This window comes from Micropterus salmoides, unplaced genomic scaffold (assembly GCF_014851395.1).
Source record: "Micropterus salmoides isolate LMB-PRFRI ecotype aquatic unplaced genomic scaffold, ASM1485139v1 Ms_hic_scaffold_2, whole genome shotgun sequence".
NCBI lineage: Eukaryota > Metazoa > Chordata > Actinopteri > Centrarchiformes > Centrarchidae > Micropterus > Micropterus salmoides.
In genome coordinates this window covers 38,894,525-38,913,924 of record NW_024041150.1, presented here as the reverse complement: position 1 = coordinate 38,913,924, position 19,400 = coordinate 38,894,525, and the positions used below count along the sequence as shown (strand labels likewise).

At 41.7% G+C, this 19,400-nt stretch overlaps 1 protein-coding gene across 1 annotated transcript; it reads left to right on the top strand.

Moving 5' to 3' along the window:
* The first annotated feature begins 7,214 nt into the window (after window positions 1-7,214).
* Window positions 7,215-18,994, top strand: LOC119911956. Its single transcript, XM_038730929.1, has 18 exons — window positions 7,215-7,260; window positions 7,546-7,631; window positions 7,821-8,021; window positions 8,183-8,248; window positions 8,415-8,508; window positions 8,665-8,794; window positions 10,372-10,615; window positions 10,781-10,937; window positions 11,124-11,220; window positions 11,608-11,670; window positions 12,103-12,305; window positions 12,659-12,790; window positions 13,229-13,416; window positions 13,638-13,789; window positions 13,937-14,182; window positions 14,314-14,476; window positions 15,686-15,778; window positions 18,384-18,994. Exons 1-17 carry the CDS (start codon window positions 7,215-7,217, stop codon window positions 15,776-15,778), a joined length of 2,361 nt encoding a protein of 786 aa, XP_038586857.1. The 3' UTR covers window positions 18,384-18,994.
* Window positions 18,995-19,400: the final 406 nt, after the last annotated feature.

The following is a 19,400-nucleotide window of genomic DNA, read 5'->3' as shown; positions in this document are numbered from 1 at the left end:
TGTGACCAAAAAAAATCTGTATTTATTTCATTATTGCTGTTTACTGTTTATAGTTAACTGATAAACAACTCTTCATTGCTAAGGCATAGTATCTGAAATCTCAAAAACTGAACTGTTAAATAAATTAATACATTCTAAATCAAGATGTGAGCTAACGTAACTCAGGAACTATTTTTTAAAATATTTTTGCTGTAATATTTATTTTTAAAACAAATGAAAATTTACAGAAATCATGTCACAGTTATCTTCTGGAACTTCATGACAGTAAAAATATGCTTTTATTATTCTTTGTTTTGTAATGTTTGTAACACTCCATTGTGATTCTGTTAAAGTGTATGTACCGCACATTTCTTAAATCATGAAATGTGAGAGAAAAAAAACAGAGATCATAGACTGTAATGCATTTGAATACTGTTTGTAAGATGACTAACAGAAAGATTCTTTGGCCCTATGGAAACAGAAAACGGCATTTAGCCTAGTGTTTATATTTTCAAAACCACACACTCACAGATTCAATGCTCGTCTCATAACCATTTTATTAGCAGCAGATTTTGCAGTTTTACAGACTGCAATAGTCTTATATATATACTGTACATATATATTTCACTGAGTGCAGGTGTGGTCTCACAAAATGTTTTATCTACGACCAATTGGATCGAAACACACTTCTACTGCCATCTATGAATGAAAAAACAGTTGTCGTCATATTTGCAGGTCTTTGGACACAGACTAAACCAATGGAATTATGTCTTGCTGTCTACCTTGTAATTAGGAGATAACAAAAAAAAAACATGTGGAAGTCGCCAGTTCTTTTTTTCATTATTTTCATTTAACCAGCAGATATAATTACAATTATTTTTGGGACAAATAAGAGAAACACTGAAACAACTGATTTATCCAGGTCAGCTGATAACAAGAAAGAGCTAGAAAGGGGCGGCAGTGCAAAACATTTAATTGCAGATGTTTTGCGGGAAATACATTGTCACTATGAGGTTAAGGTGTTGTGGTAGCTTTAGGATTTATTGGTTGTCAAAGTCAAGCAGAGGTTGCTGTAAATTATTTTCTCCTTAAGGATGCCTTACCATGAAAAGCTTCATAGTGACTCATCCATTGCATAATCACTACATACTGTGCACAACTTATATATATAAACTTGCAGGGTGAGTTCTGTCAGAGATCTCAAACCTGGAGGGGGAAACTCACCAGATAACTCAAGTATGGGAACATGCCGAAGTACTTTAACATTCTGCTAAAGGTATCTGCTGGCTTTTCAACATTGCGATAATTACTTTGAAAGGAATGCATTATAATTACCCACATTTTCAAGTACAACATGCCACCTTTTACTAGACTGATATTCTCAGCCAGGAACATAGCACAAATTGTTGATGAGTTACTTGTCAGTTGTATTCTTGTAGTTCTGAGGCAGATGATAGATCCTCTGGAAGCTTGATTTCAGAACAACAAAGTTTAAGTTCACCATTTGTGAAAAGTATTTGTTCACCACCCATTAGAACAAAACAAATTTAGCTGAGAGCAGTTCAACTAGACAGAAATCTGAGAGGAAAAGAGATTCAAAACATTGACTCATTCATTTCTATTTCAATAATTTACTTTTTAAAAAAAAGGAAAATTTCTCTCGGATTACAAAGGTAATTACACATGACCATATCCCCGTGGAACAACGATCTCATACAAGCGCTGAGGTGAACAGAACAACTAAATGATTGGATATGTGAGAATTTTCATTAATCACTGGAACTAGTAACCAAGGTAGCGTTACGTGTCATAGTTGTCATCTCTACATGCTACAGGTATGCAGGGAGCAGCGATGTAGACAAGTCAGCGTCCTGTGACTCTGACACATCAAAATACTGAAGGACACAGTAAACTTACTATCGACGCACCCTATTTTTCCAGTGATTATGCTAACATTACATTTTTTACGCTGCGTTGTGAACAACCAATCAGCGTTGAACCGATAGAAATCTGCTCTCTGTGAGCTTCAACGCAGACACACAGAGCAGAGTCAGTGATCATGCTTGAGAAGTGAACCAGGTGAAGTGAAGATAACTCCAAGACTACTCGAGTTGACAACAACTCTTCTCGTTGCTGTAAGGAAGTGCAATAAAACCTTTGAGAGTAAAAAGCCAATTCTCAATCAATGTACCTGTTCAACAACCATAAACACACAAACCTATTGAAAGCTAATATAGCATACTGTATATAGAGTGACATTGCTTTTGATGCTCTATGAACATTGTTGTGTTTTAAATATTAAATTCTAATCCTGTTTTGATTTTTTTAATAATATTTTTTCAAATCACTTTTAGTCATGATAGAGAATGAGTATTGATAAAAAACTGAACCAATAAGCGGAGGATGCAAAGGCCACCATTTCGCAGTGTGTTCTTTGACATGTTAAAGTGAGCCAACGCCACTTCAATATACTATATATACACTATATAATAATAATATACTATATAATCAATATACTATTGGAAATGATTGCCGTTGACCTGAAAACCACAAAAAGGTTTCAGTGTTTCAGTACATCATCCAAAGCGAGCTGACATTTGTCACATGACGTGAAACATGATGTTAACATAAACATTAATATATTTAAAAGCAGCCCATACTGAAGTGGGCCTGTTCACACTGTTACACAATACGGGAAATTTACTCTTCGGTGTAGCGCGATTTTTTCCTGTGCACCGCCACTTCTCACAAGCTGTCGATACTGGACAAGGGGATGCTAACACACAGCTAATTAGCACCAACAAGACTACCCAGACGCATAAGGCCTGTGTGCCGGCTAATAAATCTATAAAGTGGTAGTCCTTCCTGGAACTCTCCTGGTGCAAAGCCTCAGAGGAAATCATTTCCCTGACAAATGGGAGGACAAGTAACAGGATGAGCCCAACGTCCTGAGATTTGTGATGAAACCTGCTGGCCTGCATTATTATCCAGGCAGAGTGGCTCTTCAACCCCTGTTCTTAGTAGGACACAGAGGTGGACACCTCAACTGCAGGACCCTGGATCTCCATCTGATGACCTGGATAACATCCTGTCCTCACACAGAAGGACTGAGAGTAGATCAGAAAGTGACTGTTCCCTCTGCCAAGAGAGAAGAGGGATCAAAACAAGAAAAAGACACAACACAACAAGCCATAAACGTTGAAAGAGAGCCATTTCAGACCTCGCCTTAAGAGAGCTCTTATCATGGGAGACATCATAGCCAAGAGGAAGAGTCTCCACCCCACTCACTAACAGCCACCTGTAAGGATTCACCCCCCCTTGCAGTTCACTGACCACATGAAAGAGCTGGTCACTGCTGGAACCAAACCTTCCCTCGAACTACTCACATTTTCTCTACCTTTAACCCCCCTCAGCATCTACTTCCAACACTGGCTTTAAATCCTCATTTGTCACACTTATGAAAACACCAGTGAAATATTTATTAAGGCTTGCTTGCGCATCTCTCAGCCATAGAAACCTTGAGGAAATAATACATCATCTGAAATTCCTCCTCATGTTGCCTTGATATTCTGCCACCAGGTAAATAAATGTTTTTGATTGCATGGCCTTAGCAGATGAAAAACTTATTGGCACTAAACAACTGATTTAATGTCTTACTGTCAGGATTCGACCACAGCACTGCGACTGCTCTTGTTAAGGTCTTCAATGACAATCATTTAAACACAGACAGTGGTAAAATTTCAGTTTTAGTACTACTGGATGTCAGTGCTGCATGCGTGTTAAAATGTTAAAAACCACAACCAAGCCAGAAATCTTGGCGTAGTAATGGACTATAAACACAAAAGTATTGCATTTTAATGCAAAAGTATTGCGAGAAAAAGCAAAACATACTTCGTAGGAACACAAGTTATTGTGAGGTAACACAAAAGTATTCTCCCCCTAATCCTCCGGGTGCTCCGTACTGCTGGACCACAAGACAAACTACTTCACTTCTCCACTTCTTTAAGCTGTACATTTTGATTTTGAAAAGGTCATTGCTGTTCAAATACATAATGTTACCCTCCACTTGTCTGCTGGTAGAAAGACCTCACTGTTCTTCCAGTGAACTTGAAAATGCCTGCGTCTTTCCACAATCAACCGACTCACAGGTGAAGACTTTCTAGTTGAGTTTCATTCCACACCAGACACCTTCTGGGTATGTTTGACTCTGTTGTTGTGCACTCTGAGATTTACAACATTTTTTTCATCATACCACCATACATTACAATACATTCACATGCTCATGTACGAACAAAGTGTAAAGGTTTCGGCTTTGTTTATGCAAATCCTTTTTGGACGTGAATTCTCTCAATTCTTGCTGCGTTGAGAAAAAATATAATAATCGGACTATTATTTTGTTGACGTGGTTTTTAAAGTCCATCAGTAGGCCAGGATATCTGATTTGGGTTTTACTTTTCAGAGATTTACGACATTCAGTCCTTTTTTCTTTGACAACAAACAGCAATTTGAGTTGAATCCATATTTAAAGCCCCCGTGTGAAGAAGTTTAAGATTTCTGATATTGGTGACTCTTGTATTAATAAAAGACACCGGGGCCCCACAGATCTAACCTGAGGGCGCTGGACTGAAAGCAATGCATAAGTTTGCCCCAGTTATCACTGAAATGGTTTCATTTTTCTACAAACAAAAACTTCTACCGGAGTAATTTGACAGATGCTATAAATTCATTATCACCCTATATTAAGTGGTTATAAAACCAAGGTAGAGGCTATAACATCAAATGTGCATTAAAGAAAACATCATTACTAAGTTAAGATACTATCTGACAATTACTAATTAACTTTTAACACTTTCTATGTCTATCTTGTAATTTATGTGATATTTCTTCTTTCTTTGCCTTGTTTGCTTTTTCATCTTATTGATTTGGGTGAAAATGGGTGGCGTTCACAACAGGTATCACCATTGTTGACTCCGCCCCTGTCTAACCCGTCCTTCCTTCGTGGGTTTGAACAACAGTGGGGATGCACATAAAAACAGAGTGAGTGAGAAAGAGAGAGCGGCTTCCTCCACATATAGAGAGCAACAGACAAAACTGTCCGCTAGCTGCAGATCGGAGACCTTTATCTACCTCATCACCCAACAGACCTCCAGAGGGTGAGACAACCTGCACACCTCAACTAATATTCACTGCTTCAAACACACAGCAGGGCCACAAAGAGAAGGAAAAACAACATATCTCTATCAATGTATTAAAAATAGGTACTAAAGTAAAAATATGACGACCAGATTAAGGTTACCAAGGAGAGTGCCAGCATTACAGACCGCAACGCCCATCAACATGATCAATTCATTTTTTAAATATTTATTTGATTTGTAAAAATGTCAGAAAATACTAAAAAGACATTCCACACACTTTCCTAAAGCCCAAGGTGCTGTCCTCACAGAGCTGGCTTTGTCCTTAATGTTTAAAGACCAATATATTAAATTTACAATAACAAACTGTTATTTTAATATTCAAGGATCGTTTCAGCACTCTGAGCCTAAATCCAGGTTACGAATATGAAAGGAGGTGTGGAAAACACTCAAACTGGCAAATAAGTTACAAAAGGTAAATACATTAAAAAACCTATACTAATAAGACTTTTTTTCCATGTTTCTGAAAGTCACAGAGCTTATTCTCAATTTGTGTTTATTAATCATCAAATAGTAGGCCTACTGTTTACTGTAAGCCTATTTTTGGGTTTTGGACTGCCAGCCAGCCAGTTAACACTAGAACCGCCAGGGTTGTGACCTAACCGCCAAAAATGCCTGATTTTGTGATTATTTCTACTACGTGTTGCTCCAACACACTTTGGGAAACATTTAGCACATTGGCTCTGTATTTCCTATAAACACATCCCCATATTTCAGGCATTTAAGAATGTTTATTCTAATTTATTCATTGTCTTCACCGTGCAGGTAGTTCACCTGTGAAGGGCACGTTCACACGCGGCGGCTCTCTTGATGTCATCCACTCGCCGCTGTTATAGATGTTATAGCCTAGTTATATTCTAAACACAACTTCAATTTAAATGCAGCATAAAATTTACAAGACAAGACTGACTGTTGTAGTGTTTTATAGGCGGTAATAATAGCCTCCTGTTTTGCTTGTTTTTTCGGGCTTCCATCGGGCATCCACAGAGTAACACATAGCTTCAAAAGTTTGAAAGTCCAAATAAAAGTAGGCTATTTATTTGAAAAAAACAATTATTATAAATTCCAAAATTCATAGTAGATTTTTACCCAAGGAAAAATGTATGATGTTCACTTTTATTAAAAAAAATACACATCATTGGAAAAGTTATAGCCGGTCAAAAGGCACAGGAGGGAGCCGCACGCTCTCTTGAAGGGACCGCAGAACGCACCTCTATCACAGCGAAAAACTGTTTGTTTTGATGAACATGTAGAAACACAAAACCTATGAGCAGCGGCTTTTATGCATGTTTACTTCATACAAGTGGATGCTGTCAGATGCAGAATCAACCCAGGACACATCGCTCAGCCCACCGTCAGACTCTCCTTCACTCACTGCGCTGAGCAAGTGTGATGTCTGTAGTGGGAAACACGTTGCCAATAGCTACATATAATGTTTAAACAGTGAAATGAACAGCGCTAAAATGACTGGATTCTCTAAAGGGGTAAATTTTACCCGCTGGCGCTAAAACTGGCTTTATCTTGACATTTTTTAACAATAGTGGGTGCTACATAACACCCGTTGGCAGGTTCTAGTGTTAAATATGTCAGGCACAGTTTTTTGACATTTTATAAACCAAATGATTAATCAAGAGAATAATGTGGAGATTGATAGATAATGAAAACATAATTGTTGGTTGCAGACTAAAGGATGGGCTCAGATGTGATGTCATTGTCCAACTGCAATAGCTGAGCTGTTGTTGTAAATACTGTTACACAGAGCGAGTGAATACTGCAGCTTTTAGAAACATGAAACCTCACATTCATGCAGGGTTCTTAGGGTCATGGGAAAAAAAAAAAAAACCTGGAAAAGTCATGGAAATCTAAAATGTGTATGAACCCTGTCTTTGGACTGAGCTTCATGTTCCACTTGCCAGGAAAAGTGTTGAACTTTGAATGTGGCTCTGACTTTCTGTGTGTCTTCCAGCTCTCTCTCTCCCTCTCTCTCTCTCTCTCTCTCTCTCTCTCTCTCTCTCTCTCTCCAGCTGATCGGGCTCCTCCAACATGCTCTGCACCCTGCTCTACCTGTCTGCTCTCATCGGGCTGGCAGGTGAGCACACACATGGCAGCCATTTTGAAACTCCATCATAATAAATTAGCAAACAATCTCAGGAGCAGAGTAAAATGATTTTAAGTGATAATCTGTCAAACGTGACGAGATCTTCTGAAATCTCTTTGTTTCTAAGAAGCAGTGACTGATTATGTAATAAGAAAAGTCTTCTTGGTTGGTTAGCAAAACCCGTTTTATTCCTTCATGAAGTCAACTTTTGAATGAGCAGCCTTCCCTGTTGTTGTACTCTAATTCTGACCTCTCATGTGTCTCCATCGTCTTCAGGTGCTCAGATATTTTCCCTCCCTGCAGTGTTTAACATCAGCTCATGCCCCATCACGTTTTATGGACAGAAGTACGAACAAATCTATGTGAGTAGGATTTGTTTGTTTTCACCTACTGTCATCATTTACATTTAGTCTGCAGCTGTATAAAGATGATGTGTGCAGACTGAGTGAATGTCAACTGACAACTGATACATCCTTTACATATGAATCTGGAGTAAAACCAGCAGTTCATCAGTATTGTTATGGTAATTGTTGTGTCTCTGATTTCAACAGGTGAACTCCACAAATGTCTGTTTCATTGACCTTTTCAACAATCAAACCAGACAGGACTGTATTGTAGGTTTTCCATTGTTGGCAGGCAAGGCTCTGTTTCAGATAAATCCATTTCCATCAAAGGATGCGGAAAATTATATCCATATGACTTTACCAACTATTACGGGCAACATAAAATGCATAGTAGGTGTTGGAAGTCTGGTGAGTGTTGTTCAGTGTCATGACTAATTACAATTGACCGGTGTTCAGTGTTTTTGATCAGACAAAAATTAATTTATAGATTATCATCAAATACTTTCCTAAAGGTTTTTGGAAAATACCTAACTGTGTCTATCAGTGTCTCCTTTATTGACTCTTCATAGAGTGATGTCTATCTAGCTAACTTTGGGACACAAACAGCTGTAATAATAGGCGGCAGTATTTCATCTGTGAGTATAATAAATAACTAAATATTGCTCAAAAAATACTTGCATAAAGTCTGCACACAGAGACAGTTCCCTGTTACTCTTGTTTAACAAGAGGAAAAGACAAAATTATAATTGAAGTTGTCTCTGCTCTGTGATAGTAACAGTGGTTGTGTTTGTTGCCGTCTAGGTGATTAGTTTGATGGTCAATGGTATCACAGTCGATACACTGAATTCTAACACATTTTGGCAGCTCTTAGACGTCAGCAGATGCAGACACTCAGGTTGGCAAATCTACTACCTCCATAAATCTATTTAGGGACCCTTAAAACCTAATTATTTTTTTAAATATTTTTTATGTTTTGCTTTTGCTTACAGTTAGCAAACTAATAAGTCAACAATGACATTAACCTGATAGTAACCATTCCCTCACATCACAGGTGTTTTGTATAAATATGGTGAAGTGGTGAGCTCTGATCCAGATACCTGCTCCTGTGTAACCTGTGATGATACTGCTGTCCTCAGAGTCACTGGCTGTCCACGCACTGGACGATGTCAAGGCAACAACACGTAAATATGTGTCCTTCATATTTGGAAGACAGAGTTGGGATTTTACAGGGACTTGATGAGACTTTATTTATTCAGGGAAGTGTTCGCCATTAGAGAGCGTTCACAGTAATGTGAAGCAGCAGCAGATGTTCATCAGCAGTAACTCAACACAGCTCACATGCAGCAAAGACATCAGTAAATAATGAGGCTTATATCTGTTACTTAAGAACAGGAACGTAGAGGTGAAAATAAACCTCAAAGCTCAGAGATTCAGTGACTGAGAGCTGAACACAGACAGACTTGAAATCAGAGCCTTTTATGGTCTCCAGCAAAGCCACACATGTCACGTCAATCTGTTTAGTGTGAGACAAGGATTTGGTTAGATGGAGGAGATGGAGCATTTATCCTCCACTGTGAGACCCCAGTTGAAACTCAGTGTTCACCGCACTTTGAAATTAAAGCAGACTATACTGAGCCCATGGAAAATGTTAATAGACCCACAATCAGAACTTCATCTGCATCAGGACAAGGTTCTAACAGCACAGTTATTTAAAAATAAATAAATAAATAAATAATAATCATCATCATCATCATCATAAATACCAAATGCTGATTCCTTCAAGTGACTGCTGTTGGTTGACATGTGAGCCAGTGGTGTGGAAACATAATAATTAAATATTAGGAGATAAATACCTACATTATGACTTTGAGCGACCCCTTGTGGCTGCAGCCCTCAGCAGCAACAGCTCATGACGAGGCAGCTGTTGCTCCATTCTGGGGCCTCTTATGTTTAACATCCACGTGCTGCTACTGGCTCAGATTATGGAAAACAACAAAATATGCTATTAGAATTATGCAGATGACACACAGGTTTACACTACCATATAAACAGGGGGCTATAACCCCATACAAGTGCACTGAACAAATCAATAATTTGATGTGCTGGAATTTTCTTCAAGTAAACAAAGACCAAACTGAAGTCATTGATTTTGGAACAAAGGAAGAATGATTAAAAGTCAGCGCTCAGCTTTAATCATTTATGTTAAAAACCACAAACCAAGCCACAAATCTTGGTGTAGGGGACTGGCGGATTAAAAGGACTTTTGTCTTATCAGGATTTGGAAACGCTTGTCCATGGATTTATCTATCAGTCGACTCAACTACTGTATTGTTTATTGAAAATACTGATTTAATAAGGCACTGAATGGTTTAGATCTCTTGCTGTGTTATGAACCACCCAGGTTCATCTGCGACATGTCTGCTTTCTGTCCCCTTAGTCGAAACTAAACACGGAGAAGCAGCGTTCAGTTTTTATGCACCAATTATCTGAAACAAATTCCCTGAAAACTGCAAGTCTGCTGAAACTCTCAATTCCTTTAAATCAACAATGAAGATTTTTCTTTTTGCTGCTGCCACTGTAACCTTTACTCTCCTTTTTCATCTTGTTTTTATTAAAGTCTTATTTAACTCTCTTTTAATTGTCTTTTTATATGATATGTAAAGCACTTTATATTACCTTGTTGAAATGAGCTATACAAATAAGCTTGCCTTGTCTAATGATGATTGTTGTTGTTTCTGTCTCCCTTCGCCTCCATCAGCTGCGTGTTTGACTCCATCTGCACTGTGACCGGCCCTACTGTCATAGACTTTCTCAGCCAAGTGAACTCTGTCCCGGATCGGTGTGCGTACTCTCTACTGTCGGGTTCGTCTGTCCCAGGCTTCCATGTGCTTGGGAACTTTCGGGAACGTCGACGTAAAGATGTGAGCTTTGTGGACAGTGTGACACTGCAACTAGACGGGCCTGGTGTTCAAATTCAAGTGGACCAAGACGGGAGAGTTTGGGTAAGCTGCCTGCAGCCACAGTCATGTGTCAGTGTCCTTCCATCCTCTCATCTTCCTTCTCAGTGATGTTAGAAGCAGTCAGTGGTTGTTGCTGTGAAAACAGCCTGCGTGTTTGTGATGATTGAATCAGTGTTTCCTCCAATTTGTCTCTTTGCTGTGATGTAGCTGGACAAGAATACGTTGACCCTTAACAGCACAGCTCAGGTGGTTCACGGTGTGGAGCTCTCTAAGGATCAAACCGGAGTCACTGCAAAGGTGGTGCTGTCTAACAAGGTGGTGCTTGTCTTCTTTGATGGCAACACGGCACAGATCCACTTAAAAGGTACACAAACTAAAATCCTCCCACTCACTACACAAAATAAATGTCACACCAGTGCTCATTTGGAGCATCAGGAATGTAAACTTTGCAGTTCTTTAATGAGCTGCCGCGTTCATCCAGTTTGAAGGCGGCAGCTTACGACTCATTTTGATACTGATCTGACTCGTTTTCTGTCCTGAACATGTCCAGCACCTGGTGGAAAAGATCCATCTCTGCAGGGTTTGTGTGCCAACTCCAGTGTTCCTTTGAGCTCAGTGAGGCTCCCTGCTGCTTACAGTGCCAGTGGGTAAGACATCAATCACAACCCACTGAGTGTTGTTGATGAGAGGGCTCAAATGTAACAAGAGTTGGTTTTTGAACTTCAGTTCCCTAAATAATCTTAACATCTGAACTATCAATGTTTATTTGATTGACTCTGTATATTTAGTTTTATTCTTTATCTCATAGCAATGACCATTTTCACTACTTTTAAATTTCTCTTGAGAAAGAAGAAAGGTTCTCCAGCATTTTCACTTGAGGACTGAACCAAAAATTAAAAGCCTATATTTCATTATTATATATTACTATACTATATTATTATTTTATGCTTGAGACCATAACAATCAAAAAGAGCCTCTGTTTTTATATGAACAAGGGAAACAGTCCTGACCTTGTGTTGTGTGTCGCCCCCTAGCTGTGAAGTGCATTACAGTGACTCTGCTGACAGTTCGATCAACTGCACCATGATGACTGAACGGTGAGCAGATGAAACATCTGTCTGTATTACGCTTTATCTCTGTAGTGACATGCTACATAAAGGTAAATGGACTGTACTTATATAAGTGCCTTTCTAGTTTTACGACCACATCCAAGCAGTTTACACCACACATGTTCATACAATGACGCATGTAAGGTGCCAACTGCACATCAAAGAAACTAATTATTCACGGGAGCATTTTGAAGTTCAATATCTTTCCCAAGGAAACTTTGACATGACGTGATGTGAGGAGGGATGGAAGATAAAACCTCTCAATGAACTCAGGTTATCCACCTTTTGATCTGGAGAACATCTGTGTGACGTGAAACATAGTTTTGTTTGTTTTTAACTCCAAATTGTAGACTATAACACAACACTGGCTGGACTTAATCCGTCTTTCTTTCATTCTGTCCCTTTACATCTGTGGAACAGCTGTAATCTCCTGAATGAGGCTCCCTTCACCGCCTGTCACAACTACACCAACCCAGAGCCCTACATAACCGCTTGCACCGACACTATGTGCAATTATCCTCCGGCAGACGGTCTACACTGCCAGTTCCTGGAGGCCTACGCCAGAGCCTGCAGCCTGTACAGCTCCAACACACTGGAGGACTTGATGTCAGAGGCCGGCTGCTGTAAGACTTTAATAAACTCAATTCAGTGAAGCTTTATCAGCCTGACTTTGTGATCATTAAACATCCAAATTAGATTAATTCAAACTACTATTTGCGTTAATATTTTAAAACTCAGAAAAAGAAAGAAGTAAAAAATGTGTGCAAGCAGGCTATATAAAAATAAAAGGGAAAAAACAAATGTTTTGTCTCTAATTTAAACTTTCACAGTTTTTACTGTAGTAGTTGTAGAGAATTTATTTCAGTGTTCTTGCAGTCATTATGTGTTAGTGACAGCATCAGTAAGTCATCTGCACTTTAGTCTTTAGTGTGATTTAATTATTATTCTCAACATGTCTCTCTGTCTCTGTCCCCAGCACCTCCTAAGGCTTTCTGTCAGGGCAAGATGTGCAATGCTCACGAGTTCTGTGCCGAGAACACGGGAGGTGAACCCAGCTGCTTCTGTCGGGCCATTTTTGCCTCTCCGTACATATCAGCAGGCACTTTCGGTACGACAGCTACACACAACGAAGTCACGTGATTAAATTGTCCTGATTGTCAGAGACTCAAAGGTTTTCTCAGAGGGAGAACTGTTTCACACAGCTGAGCTGTTGAGGAGGCAGAAATGATGTCAGAGCTGCTCATAACTACAGTAAGAAGTTCAGCACTCAGTTAGACTGAGTGTTTGTTATCAGCAGCACAGACCTGACTTTTACCCTCAGGTCTTCTAAAGTCTGATGCTGAGATAAAAACTGGTAGTTTGGTTCCAACCTTTATTTCTGCCTCCAGATCAGCTCTGAATACAAAAGAAAGAAATGTCACCAAACCAGGATTTAATGGTCTGACTGCTTGTGTCCCACATGGTGTGAGTGATTGTAGAGCCTCTTCTCTGTAACATGGTCTGTGTTTCATGTTGGTTTCCCTCGTCTGTGCTGCTGGACGTTCAGGTGATCCAACGATCTGCATGCAGAACTCTGCTTCAGTTACTCTGGTCGGTTGTCTTCTGGAGGAAAAAGGCTTCAACTATTCGGCCTTGCACCTCAATGACCAGACCTGCACGGGTCAGGTAGACGAGCAGACCCACATGGTGACCTTCAGCTTCAACAGCAGCAACACCTGTGGGGCGGTGGTCACGGTGGGTCCTCTCCTTCACCTCTTTACTCTCAACGAGCAGCCAAATCTCCTCCAGCACTCTGCTGAGCTACTCCTGCTCTTCTATAGTCCGGGATCCTCTTGAGGGTTAGGCTTCAGCTCTCACCGCCTTGGTTTCTAGTAATGTTGATCATCTGTGAAGCTTATATTAAGGCTGAAATGCGATGATGCAGTAATAGCACCTGAATCCCTGTGACCCAGCAGATTAACAACAGCCAAATATTCTACATGAACACCATCAAGAGCCAGAACAGCTCCTCTGACGTCATCACTCACCAGGACCAGGTCTACATCAACTTCTCCTGCTTCTATACTCAGCCAGACGTCAAGACTGTGGCCTTCAGAATCATGGACCAGTGAGTGTTGGCTGTTGATTTAAATTCAAATTACTTTGTGTTGTGAACCCTGTTGTTAGGAAGCTTGTGAGCATTTGGTAGCTGAACTGTGTGTGTGTGTGTGTGTGTGTGTGTGTGTGTGTGTGTGTTTGTGTGTGTGCTCTGCAGCTCTGTGATCCAGCAGATCACATCTGGACCTTGGAATTACACTGTGACCATGAAGGCCTACACCGACGCCGGCCTCACACAAGCTGTGGAGTTGAGCACCGAAGTCCAGCTGAACCAGAAGATCTGGGTGGAGCTAAAGACTGACGGGCTGGATGGTGGCTTGGTTACCGTAGTGACCGACTCCTGCTGGGCAACCAATCAGGCCTCGCCCAGCGGGAGTCCAAGATACGACCTGATCATTAAGGGGTGAGACACACACACAGTGGTGTTAGCTGCTCACTTGTGTTCCCAGTGAATCAGAAGCAGGTTTTCGTCAATTAATGGGATTCTTGATTCCAGAATATAAGTGTGCTCTGATGTGATGTGTTTGTGAGCAGCTGTGCGAACCCCACTGACCGGACGGTGCAGGTCAAGGGAAACGGACTGGGACCGTCCAACTCCTTCTCCTTCAACATGTTCCGGTTCTCTAGTAACTCTGGTGACGTCTACCTGCACTGCAAACTCAACCTGTGTGTCAAACAGAACAACAGCTGCACTCCGGTACGCCTCTCTCCCAAACACACCACACACACTCATGTGAGCAGCTGCTCGTCACTGTAAAACCAACACATTCTCACGTTCAACTCACCACATATTAACGCTTATTAATGCCCTTTTGCACATGTAGGGCTCCATAGTCAAGTTAGTAATAATAAATATGCAACGTCAGGTTACACTTACAAAATAAAACTAGTGGTTAACAATTTAGTTAGGTTTAAGAAAACAGCATGGTTTGGGTTAAAATAACTTACATGATTTACATAAAAATTACTTAACTTATGCAACATACCTAAAAAGAATCGGTGTTGACTTTTTGTTTCCAACGGGAAATAAACACTGGTCTCCTGGAATATCCCCCATTCCCCAATCAGCACTTTTGATTTTGAAAGACCTAAATTCTCTTCTACCTTGTGTTGAAAAATGTTACCTTTTGAACTGACTAACAATTTCCTAATTTTGGCACAAAGGGGTGAGCCACGACCCATCCTTACTTGCAAAGACTGAGCCTTTGACAGATCATGACACCTCACCTGCTAACAATTAGCCTGCTTATTGTGGAGACTTTTCTCTCTCCCAACTTTTGTTGAGTTTGTTGCAGGCATGGAATTCTGTCTTTATTTATGTTTACAAAAAAACAAGTGTGCTGGTCAGTAAAACTATTTTCATGTTTTTATTGAAATGGGGTTTTGTATATACTCCACCTACTTTTAACAATCAACAATGATGCAAAAGGGCTTCCAAGTGCGTTACAAACTGACACCAAGGGATCTTGACCATACATCCATATGAGACAACTTGGGAGTGAGAGCGGGTAGGTAATACACTTACAACAGGGCGTCTGCAGCCTCGTGGTTAACACGCATCCCACATGATCTGATCCCAATGTAGCTGGGTCGATTCTAGCTGAGGACAAGCCATTTCGTTTTTCTCTCTGCCCTCATTTCCTATCACCTTTCTACTGTCCTCTTCAGAATAAATAAATAATAAATATGCCCCAAATAAGCAGCAAGACCCTTAACCCCTATTTGCTCCAGAGGCGTGCAACCTCTGAAATATATAGCAACTGTTTCTCTGGGTAAAGAGTGTGAGTTAAATGTAAATGTAAATGAAGGATGCTGAGACAAAAGGTAAAAAGCTCGCTATCAGCAGCATCAGTCCAGAATGATTGGATGAGTGTGGACATAATCTCTCTCTGTGTTTAACCTCCAGATTTGTAACGGAGGTGCTCGGAGACGCAGATCTGCCAGGGTGCAATATGAAGCCGACTCCTCAGCCTTCATCACCATGGCCTGGACACATTAGGTAAGACACAGCTCTGCTGATCACTGTGTTTACCTTCATTACCTGAAATCAACACCAGACAGCTACTGAATAAACACAGATACTTTTGACAAACATCAGACTGGCTGGTTAGACCTGGAAACATCGGTTTACTGGAGCTCATTCCGGTGCATCATGACCTCCTGTCCTACTGTTGTTGCAGTTTTTTCAGCGGCTTATTTTTTATTCTTGAAGCGCATTACAAAGCAAACGCTGCTGAGAACACAATAGAGTAGAATAAACACTGAAATGGTGGCAAATAAGTGGGAAACGGCTTCAACTATTTTTACATTATTTATCATGCTAATTTTGTGCCTTGTGTTTATGTTGTGCTGATCTGCACCATCCAGACAACAATATGGATATTTAATGCTGTACGAGTACAATAACAACCAGAAAGAGCCTCAGTGTGGAGCAGTAAGGCAGCAGTAGGACAGCAGTAGGGCAGCAGTAAGGCAGCAGTAAGGCAGCAGTAGGGCAGCAGTAGGGCAGCAGTAAGGCAGCAGTAAGGCAGCAGTAAGGCAGCAGTAGGGCAGCAGTAGGGCAGCAGTAGGGCAGCAGTAAGGCAGCAGTAAGGCAGCAGTAGGACAGCAGTAGGGCAGCAGTTAGGCATCAGTAAGGCAGCAGTAGGGCAGCAGTAGGGCAGAAATAGGGCAGCAGTAAGGCAGCAGTAAGGCAGCAGTAGGGCAGCAGTAGGGCAGCAGTAAGGCAGCAGTAGGGCAGCAGTAGGGCAGCAGTAAGGCAGAAGTAGGGCAGCAGTAAGGCAGCAGTAAGGCAGCAGTAGGGCAGCAGTAGGGCAGCAGTAAGGCAGCAGTAAGGCAGCAGTAAGGCAGCAGTAAGGCAGCAGTAGGGCAGCAGTAAGGCAGCAGTTAGGCAGCAGTAAGGCAGCAGTAAGGCAGCAGTAGGACAGCAGTAGGGCAGCAGTTAGGCAGCAGTAAGGCAGCAGTAAGGCAGCAGTAGGGCAGCAGTAAGGCAGCAGTAGGGCAGCAGTAAGGCAGCAGTAAGGCAGCAGTAGGGCAGCAGTAAGGCAGCAGTAAGGCAGCAGTAGGGCAGCAGTAAGGCAACAGTAGAGCAGCATAGGGCGGCAGTAAGGCAGCAGTAAAGCAGCCGTAGGGCAGAAGTAAGGCAGCAGTAAGGCAGCAGTAGGGCAGCAGTAGGGCAGCATAGGGCGGCAGTAAGGCAGCAGTAAAGCAGCCGTAGGGCAGAAGTAAGGCAGCAGTAAGGCAGCAGTAGGGCAGCAGTAGGGCAGCAATAGGGCATCAGTAAGGCAGCAGTAAGGCAGCAGTAGGACAGCAGTAGGGCAGCAGTTAGGCAGCAGTAAGGCAGCAGTAGGGCAGCAGTAGGGCAGCAGTTAGGCATCAGTAAGGCAGCAGTAAGGCAGCAGTAAGGCAGCAGTAGGGCAGCAGTAGGGCAGCAGTAAGGCATCAGTAAGGCAGCAGTAGGGCAGCAGTAGGGCAGCAGTTAGGCAGCAGTAAGGCAGCAGTAAGGCAGCAGTAAGGCAGCAGTAAGGCAGCAGTAAGGCAGCAGTAGGGCAGCAGTAAGGCAGCAGTAAGGCAGCAGTAGGGCAGCAGTAGAGCAGCATAGGGCGGCAGTAAGGCAGCAGTAAAGCAGCCGTAGGGCAGAAGTAAGGCAGCAGTAAGGCAGCAGTAGGGCAGCAGTAGGGCAGCAATAGGGCATCAGTAAGGCAGCAGTAAGGCAGCAGTAAGGCAGCAGTAGGGCAGCAGTAGGGCAGCAGTAAGGCAGCAGTAAGGCAGCAGTAGGGCAGCAGTAGGGCAGCAGTAAGGCATCAGTAAGGCAGCAGTAAGGCAGCAGTAAGGCAGCAGTAGGGCAGCAGTAGGGCAGCAGTAAGGAATCAGTAAGGCAGCAGTAGGGCAGCAGTAGGGCAGCAGTTAGGCAGCAGTAAGGCAGCAGTAAGGCAGCAGTAAGGCAGCAGTAGGACAGCAGTAGGGCAGCAGTAAGGCATCAGTAAGGCAGCAGTAAGGCAGCAGTAGGACAGCAATAGGGCAGCAGTAAAGCATCAGTAAGGCAGCAGTAGGGCAGCAGTAAGGCAGCAGTAGGGCAGCAGTAGGGCAGCAGTAGGGCAGCAGTAGGCAGCAGTAAGGCAGCAGTAAGGCAGCAGGAGGGCAGCAGTAAGGCAGCAGTAAGGCAGCAGGAGGGCAGCAGTAAGGCAGCAGTAAGGCAGCAGTAGGGCAGCAGTAGGGCAGCAGTTAGGCAGCAGTAAGGCAGCAGTAGGGCAGCAGTAGGGCAGCAGTAAGGCAGCAGTAAGGCAGCAGTAGGGCAGCAGTAGGGCAGCAGTAGGCAGGTAGGTGGCGCACTCTAGTAGTGGAAAAGGTTCACTCAGTGACACTCATGCTTTCACATCAGATGAAAAAGGACTAAAGACAGTAAGAAGGAAAGAATCATTTGATAATCTAATTTGATGTTGAAAGTAAAATGACTGACGAGGAGGTGGGAGTTTTTTCTGCTCAGGTTTCAGACTACAAACAACAGAATGAAGAGAGTTGATGAGTCAGACCTGGTGGTCTCAGTTGGGATGCAGATTAGGAGAAATGACAGCAATCACAGTTTGGTCTGGTTGTTTTCTCAGGTTGTTTCCACGGTGACTCGGACTGATTGACAGGCTGTCGACCTTCCAGGGCCTGGGTGTGTGCATCTTTCGGTGATTTTATTTATCAAATTATCAAAAAACATATCGCTACATGGTGAAGGGAAGTGTGTGTGTAGGGAAACTTGGGATTAATGACATGTATATACTATATACATGTCATTAATATATTATAAAACAAATAACAGAGGAAAACAGTGATTTCAGTACAACTGCAGCATTAACACATTATGATTTACAGATTCCAGTTCAATCAAAACTGTAATTTAAAGACCCAATCTGTGAAGCCGCATGATACCAAAAACTCAAAAACACAATATTAGATCATTTTCACTGTCCACTTTTCTGCAACTCAGGAAATCAACTAAAAGTAAATATGAAATGATTTAATAATGTGGAAAATTTATTTTGTAAACACTGGTTTAAAAGTTTTAAACATATTTTATAAACTTCACATTGTGTGATTACACCTAAAATTTACATACAGACTCCTTAACGTTTGTTCAATCAAAACTGTGACCTTCAGGATGCTGGGGAAATGTGTTGTTTCATTTTTATTATGTTACTATTGTTATCAATCAAAATTAAAATGTTTGTGGGAAAATTATTAAAGCTTATTGAATTTCTTCATCATTTTTTATAAAAAGTTAGGCAACTTCTTGATTTGATATTGTCTTATATTTACTTATTGTGTAAGGAACAATTGTGTGTTGCGTATCACTCGAAACTAACTACCTTAGCTGTCATGCTATCGCTGCCTTTAGAGGATATTGAGGCAGCTGCAGAACCTCAGAAGAGGCCATCTCTTCTTGCCTCTGTAGGTGCAGCAGAAAAAGGGATGTCCCTCAACCAAACCACTTTGATGACAACCAACTAAGGAAGACTGGGGATGGTTGTGAAAAAGGTAAAGGGTAGGCCCAGAAAGCTGCGCAGCTTGGAGATTTGGGGGACAAGCCAGGCCCTCACTGGGGCCACCTTGTTGGGGTCGGTAGACCACGC

What these genes read in the sequence shown, in the direction of transcription:
- LOC119911956 (XM_038730929.1), top strand. Translation starts at nt 7,215, where the DNA reads ATGCTCTGCACCCTGCTCTACCTGTCTGCTCTCATCGGGCTGGCAG. An exon ending in TAGTAGGTGTTGGAAGTCTG is followed by an intron (nt 8,022 to 8,182) that starts GTGAGTGTTGTT and finishes GACTCTTCATAG; the next exon opens with AGTGATGTCTATCTAGCTAA. An exon ending in CCTGTGGGGCGGTGGTCACG is followed by an intron (nt 13,417 to 13,637) that starts GTGGGTCCTCTC and finishes GTGACCCAGCAG; the next exon opens with ATTAACAACAGCCAAATATT.